The sequence below is a fragment of the Myxocyprinus asiaticus genome, chromosome 2 (assembly GCF_019703515.2).
Source record: "Myxocyprinus asiaticus isolate MX2 ecotype Aquarium Trade chromosome 2, UBuf_Myxa_2, whole genome shotgun sequence".
NCBI lineage: Eukaryota > Metazoa > Chordata > Actinopteri > Cypriniformes > Catostomidae > Myxocyprinus > Myxocyprinus asiaticus.
Genome location: NC_059345.1, coordinates 52,068,048 through 52,075,547, shown reverse-complemented (window position 1 = coordinate 52,075,547; position 7,500 = coordinate 52,068,048). Strand labels below are relative to the sequence as shown.

At 37.7% G+C, this 7,500-nt stretch overlaps 2 protein-coding genes across 2 annotated transcripts in view; both read right to left on the bottom strand.

Moving 5' to 3' along the window:
- The window catches only part of cgnl1 (cingulin-like 1), a 238,340-nt gene that overhangs the window by 6,930 nt on the left and 223,910 nt on the right, over nt 1-7,500 (bottom strand). The window lies entirely within an intron of this gene.
- Nucleotides 427-2,525, bottom strand: leap2 (liver-expressed antimicrobial peptide 2). Its single transcript, XM_051713125.1, has 3 exons — nt 2,349-2,525; nt 1,743-1,912; nt 427-1,560 (listed from the first exon to the last, which is right to left on the bottom strand). Exons 1-3 carry the CDS (start codon nt 2,421-2,423, stop codon nt 1,521-1,523), a joined length of 285 nt encoding a protein of 94 aa, XP_051569085.1. The 5' UTR covers nt 2,424-2,525; the 3' UTR covers nt 427-1,520.

Genomic DNA, 7,500 nt, shown 5'->3' with positions numbered 1-7,500 from the left:
TCTGTGTTTGTCAGCATCTCAAATGATTTATATGTGTCTGAACACTAGTCCCCAGTCTGCACTGCACATGTTTGGCTAACTTCTTTTCAGTCTAGATTTGGAATATCAGCCAAATATCTGCTGAGTGCTTTACGTGGATCCCTGGTTTCAGTTCAGCACCTAATTATGACCACACCATTGAGGCTTGCACGAAAATCTGTGCAACAATGACTGAAGGTCAATGAAATGTGGCCCAATTCACCCATCATGTTTATGTTTTCAATATTTTTAACAGAAAAAGAAAGAGAGGGTTGATCTTTTAGCCAGAACTAGAGTTTTTTTTTCTTCTTCTTTTTTTTTTTTTTTTACTTAAACAGCTGCTAAGAAAGGTGTTGGAAAACTTCTGTTGGCAAAAACAATAAATTAAGTTCATAAGGTAAAATCAAATTGTCTCAAAATACATTTTTATTTCAAACCCCCAATATTCAATCATGAGACATGCACATAATTGAGTGTTACAGTACAGTAATACACAAGACATACACACTGTTGGATACATAAAAAAGGAGCTTGAAATTAACTGTTGAGGCATACAAAAGTGAAAGAGGAACATAATAAATAGTTATCAAATATTAATAAGTATGATTGAAAATTCATGCCTAGATCAATGAGATGAGGTGGCTGTCTTATCAACGAGACACTAGTACCGGTATATAACAATATAAATAGTGACGGAAACACAGGCAAAGGAGTCAGAGGTAAAGGCTATATTAAATATTAAAAATGTTAGCATACACAGAGATAAAGGCAAAGGATGGAAGCAAATGGTTAATAATATGTGAGCACAATCAAAAGACAACCTTTGATTCTTCTCTGTCTCTCTTCTCTTTAGCTTAATGACATTTGGGTTGAGTTAAGGCACTACATGGTGCGTGCTTACGTTTGCCTACTTGCATAAATATCTTCCAACTAACATGATCCATATGGACCGGCTTTTCAGGCTTGGACCAAGTCTAATCCTGAGATGAGCTTTTAGTGGTAAGGGTCATTCTCCACTTCACAATCCAGGACAAGAACTGGATATAATCTGGCCCAAAATTACATTCTGCATACTTCCTTACACCATCTAAAATCTGTGTGATACTTACAATAAAACATTTTCACTCCATTTGAGACTCCAAATCTCACTAAGAATGCTTCCAGTATAAGGCAGTACTGCACAGGTTATGAGGCTTATGTTGATTTTAATTTGCACTCTTACAAGAGTCCACATTCTGTGTACCTTATGATAAGCAAAATGATCCAAAGTACTGGGAAGTGCTTCAGAACATAACCTATTGCCTCCTTTGTGGCATTAGAAAAGTCAGCCCTAGCCTTGCCTATATGTCTAACTGATGATTAACTGCATTGCACATTCAGTTGACCCATTGCTCACTGAATCAAATGCTTGTCATCTGATTCTATTAGGTGCATGCATGATGGTGTGTATAGTCAGGTCAGTCTCAACACATCAGATCAGAGGAGAGATGGAGTCTCCGTTTCTAGGAATTAATAGGTTGGCTATAGGAACAGTGGCCTCTCCTGGTAAACAAACAAACAAAAAAAATCATACATTATCTTCAATAAGAACACAGGACTAGACAACCAAATAGGCAATCAATGTCTTGTTTAAAATACAATATTGAGACTGTCAATAAAAAACAACTTGGACCTTTGCTACTGGGAGTAACATTAAATATGTACGTTAGGATCCATGTATTTACCTGCATATTCCTGTAGAGCACTCGTAGTTGTTCTGGCAGTAGGCTCCATGAGGTTTAGTACCCATGATCCTCCATAACGGGGTCATTCGAGCTGTTCTCTTAAGTAGCCTGTGAACTTCTTGTACAGAGGTTGAGGGTGTGTCTAACTGTGGCACGGGACTGCAGGTCACCTTCAAGCAAAAAGTACATATATGAGTTCTACACAAATAGAAATTAATATACAGTACATTTAATTAAGCAGATGAAATATGCAAATACTGTATGCCTGCATGCTTTTTCTTAGTTTATGAATGTTGAAAAGGATTTTTCTTTGACTCAATTATATGTATTTTGAATGTATCAGTAAAATTAAATAAATTAATAAACATAAGTAAATCAAAACAAAAAGTTTAGGCCATATTAAACAATTATTTCATAGTGCTTTCATTTAGTTTGTTCTACCATAAAAACAAAAACACAAAAAGACCGAGTAAAAAATGAACACGCCAACAGATATATTATCAAACTGAGGGGTGTATACAGTAAGTTTGTTAAATTAACATTTTAGAAAGCTGTGAACAAATTCAATTTTAAAAGCAGAATATTTCAAAAATAGAGTACATTTACCTGCTGGACAAGCACCAAAAACACCAGCCACCTGGCTAGAACAGCCCGCCTGTTGAAGAGACTGTGATCCTGCATGCTGAGTGCAACCTGTCAAGTGCTGTAACAGTAAGTTCAGAAGAACTGTGACTGCAGAGACAGTGTACTGTCTTATATACTCTAGCCAGCATGATAGAGACTGGATGCCTCTCCCTCATGTCCCTCACTTTTTCTCTCTTTCCCTATCTCTCTGCTTTTTTTATAACCAGATGTGACACATATTTGTTTAATGGTTAATGGGATAAGCTGTCCTCTGGGGCTGTGGGAGAGAATGCAGTCGGGGGTTGTGAGAAGCAAGGGATAAGAAAGAACAAGTGGAATGAGAGATAAAATCAACCATATTCTGGCCTTGTGCTTATCAGCATTTTATTGTACTGATCAAGTCTGCAGTTTCATTTGTTTATCTTTCAGTGACTTTTCAAAACACAAAATTGTACATTTTCAGTAGTTATATGTTATGGTATTCACTGACAAAAAATACAGTACATAGATTAAAGATTATATGCACTAAATTTAGATTTATTCTTAACCATTGGATACTGATAGGATGATGATTATAAATCTAACATGACTGATTTTTGCATATTTTCAGGTCTAAAAAAGACTGATTAGAGGGCCTATTGTGTTTTAATAAAGAATCACATAAAAAACAAAACAAAAACAAACTTTTGTGTGAACTGATTCGCATGGGTCAGATATGAGTCGCGCCATGGCTCCAGCTCATCACAAAGGTTTCAAACTGACTCATGGTGTTTACTGAATATGATGTGGTTTATTATCTTGGGATTTCCAGTTCACATAAATAATACCCTGTACTATTTCATAAGCTGATGGCCTTGTTTTAAACATTTTTAGCATGCCTACTGTCTTGGTCACATTAATGTGAGAGTGCTCAAGGTTAGCTTTATCAAGGTCCAGCAAGTTTCTTCATGAGTGTGAAGCAAAAGTGACTTATATCAGTGCTGTAAAGTAATATTTGGTGTTCAATAGAAGTTAAGCTCAACTGGCAACATTTGTGGGATAATACTGATTACCACAAAAAAATATTTAAATTCATCCCTCCTTTTCTTTAAAGGGATAGTTCACCCAAAAATGAAAATTCTCATCATTTACTCACCTTCATGCCATCCCAGATGTGTATGACTTACTTTCTTTGAAGAACACAAACGAAGATTTAAAGAAGAATATTTCAGCTCTGTAGGTCCATACAATGCAAGTGAATGGGTACCAAGATTTTGAAGCTCCAAAAGTATATCAGTAAATCAGAAGACTTCATTGGTTAAATCCATGTCTTCAGAACACAGAAATGTGGGTGAGAAACAGATCAATATTTAAGTCCCTTTTACTATCAATCTCCGCTTTCACTTTAAGCATGCTTCTTTTGTTTTTTGCGATTCACATTCTTCATGTATATCGCCACCTACTGGAAAGGGAGGATAATTGATAGTAAAAAAGGACTTGATCTTGATTGATCTGTTTCTCACCCACACCTATCATATCACATATGAAGGTATAGATTTAACCACTGGATTCCTATGGATTACTTTTATGCTGCCTTTATGTGCATTTTGGAGCTTAAAAATGTGGTCACCATTCACTTGCTTTGTATGGACCTACAGAACTGAAATATTTTTCTAAAAATCTTTGTTTGTGTTCAGCAGAAGAAAGAAAGTCTTACACATCTGGGATGGCATGAGGGTGAGTAAACGATTTTTGGGTGAACTATCCCTTTAAAAAAAGCAAAAATCAAGGTTACAGCATAGTCTTTGTAGCAAGTCCATACACTGTCAGCCATCTTTGGAATGCTCTTGGGAAGCTATTTCCAGTCATGAAAGTGCAGCTCCTATCTACTTGAATGGGGAAAGACCGAAATCTCCAAAAATTCTTTTTCAAGATTATGATCAAAGAACATACCAATATTTCAAATCAGCAATAAAACCTGACAATACTGGTAACATAAACTGTGCATCTTTACCTCGGATTACGTAAAAATTGTACAATTTTCAAGGCTTGTATAGCCAAAGTGCATGCACATTCTCGAGTTGATTGACAAGTGATGTCTGTATCTTAAAGGTGATTGGCTCTGGGGGGCCTGGGTAGCTCAGCAAGTATTGACACTGACTACCACCCCTGGAGTCATGAGTTCCAATCCAGGGTGTGCTGAGTGACTCCAGCCAGATCTCCTAAGCAACCAAATTGGCCCGGTTGCTAGGAAGGGTAGAGTCACATGGGGTAACCTCCTCGTGGTCGCGATTAGTGGTTCTCTCAATTTGGCATGTGGTGAGTTGTGCGTGGATCGCAGAGAGTAGCATGAGCCTCCACATGTGGAGTCTCCACGGTGTCATGCACAGCGAGCCACGTGATAAAATGCACGGATTGACGGTCTCAGATTGAGGTGAGTAACCGCGCCACCATAAGGATCTAGGAAGTAGTGGGAATTAGGCATTCCAAAATTGGGGAGAAAAGGGGATAAAAATAAATAAATAAATAAAAGGTGATTTGCTCTTTTACCTGTAAGGCGGGACTTCCTTTCTATATCCATTGACCATTGGGTGTTCCAAATTCTCCCATTAATTTTAATAGAAGTGGCCGTCTCTGCTAAATAGTCTCTGATTACAGTGAGTCACTTACAATGGAAGTGAATGGGGGCCAATTTTTGGAGAGTAGGAAGAAATGTGAAGCTTGTAATTTTCTAAAAGCACTTACATTAATTCTTCTGTTAAAACTCGTATTATTTGAGCTGTAAAGTTGTTTAAATCATACTTTTTACAGTAGTTTTAGAGTTTTAGGGTTTGTTGACATTACATTGTCATGGCAATGAAGTTGTAAAATTGGCTGTAACTTTACACAGAAAAGGTTAGTAAGTGATGTTATCACACTAAAATTATGTTAACACACATATTGTTTATGTCTTGTGGCTATAATTTTGAAATAGTATTTTAATGTTTACAGATTGGCCCCATTCACTTCCATTGTAAGTGCCTCACTGTAACCCAGATTTTTGCTCTTTTTTTGTAAAGAAAAGGCAGGGCAAGTAAAAAATTAACTTTTGTGGTAATCATTATTATGCCACAAATGCTGTCGATTGAGCTGAACTTGTATTGAACCCAGAATATTCCTTTAAGAAAGAGTCTCAAAAGGTCAAGAGCAGCAGAGATTTAGTTACTTCCAACTCATAACCCTAATGACATAAGAGTTGTTTCATTGCTTACACAAATGGGCACATTTTATGTCATCACTAGATGACAACATCCATGGCATAGAGTAGAATTAATCGATATAATGTGAAGAACAACAGAGTTTCTCTGAATCATTGTTTTTATTCACCCCCTTAGAGATGCTGGTGAAAGCATGCAGGCATTAGCTGTACTGTGAAAGTGAGGACACCAAGCGTGTGATTCAGGACACTAAAAACATATAACTGAATTTGAATTGTAAATCCAGCTTGACAATAAATGGCCTTTGAGCCACTGACCAAGGTTGGGTAATTAGCATTAAATTGGGTTAACAGAGACACCAACAATGTGTTTCCAATGGGCCAGAAGAATTCCTGTGCAATTCTACCAAGAACTCTGTTTCCAAATATGTACAGGTTTGACTCTTCTGAGAGTAATAATCATAATCGTTATCATAGAAAAAAAAAGGCATGGATATTGCAATAGAAAATTAGGGTGTGATGACTAGCAGTTTGAAACAAGTGAAATGTGAAAAACAAAAGTCACTGTGTAGATTTGATGAATAAATCCTGAGGGATTTTTGAAGAAAAAAAAATAACTTTTTACTGAACAACAGACAGAAAAAAAATAGGTTATGGAGCAGTACTGGAACATTCTAGAATTTCAAAAAAGTAGTTTCAAAAACTACCTTCCACCGGTAGTCTTAAAGAAAACCCTTTAGGAGTTTAACTTGAGGAGAATAACTATATCCTTTTACCTATAATTTAACTGAGATCTTAAACTCTCTGTATTGAGGATGTTCCCTCAGTGATCCGGGGTCATGAACAGCAATTGCTCTCCCCGTTTGGCATGCTTGTCAGTTCTGGCACTCACTCAACAGATTGCAGACAAAGTACACAATCCTATTGGGAGCTGAACACATCAGTTGCCAAAGAGGAGAAAAGGGCCTCAGTGGATCCATCCAGTTCCATTCTAGTTGGTAGAAAACAGGCTACCTGCATTTGATATGACAACATGAGGGTCAGTGCAGACAGAAAGACTTGTGTCTGCTGTGCTTTTCAGTTCTGAGTTCTCTGTTCCTCAGTAACAAGGAAATGAAGTGATATATCCGGGGCTCAATCACATAAGAACATTTTTCACACTTTATTAAAGTCAACATGAAACATTGTTTGCAAAGTGAAAAGTTGTCTCTATGTGACAGGTGGTTGGATGGGAGGGGCTGAAAAATTATGAGGGCTTGGTGACGTCAGCTGAAAAGGAAAGTAGTTTCAGAGGTGGAGCAAGTTATTACATTGTGATTAAAGATTATGAAGAGGGAGCCACGTGACGCCATGTGAAGGGCAGACGTGTGAGAGAGAGCTCTGCGCACTTTGCTAATTTTTAAAATTATTTTCATGATATAATCCGGTGAAATTTGATACACCCGTTACACATTTACAGTTTGAGGTAAACATGGCAAAGAAGTCAAAATCCTCGGGCTCTGGAGACATTAAAAGACACTTATGGGTTCAAGATGAAAGCCCAGACAGGCCTGTGGACCGGGGACTCGATTTGGATGGCGTGGCGGGAGAAGGAATCCAGTGTCAATTGTCCAACATGTCGGTGATGTTGACGAAGGTACTTGGGGACTTGGAGGATCTTGCTGTAATACGTCGATTGATTACGGCAATGGAAAAAAAATTCTCTGAGCTAGTCACAAGAGTGACAGATGTTGAGAGACGAGTCGATAATTTGGAGTCATCACAGAGGGAAATAGCTAATCTGCCCGCGACCAAAGTTGATTTGGAACGTGTTCTTGAAAAGCTTGAAGATCTTGAGAATAGAAGCCACAGGAATAAGATTTGAATTGTTGGAATTCCTGAGCATGAGGAGGGCAGAGATATGGTGAAATTCCTAGACGAGCTTTTCCCGAGTCTGCTCGACATAACAGGCGGTCGGTC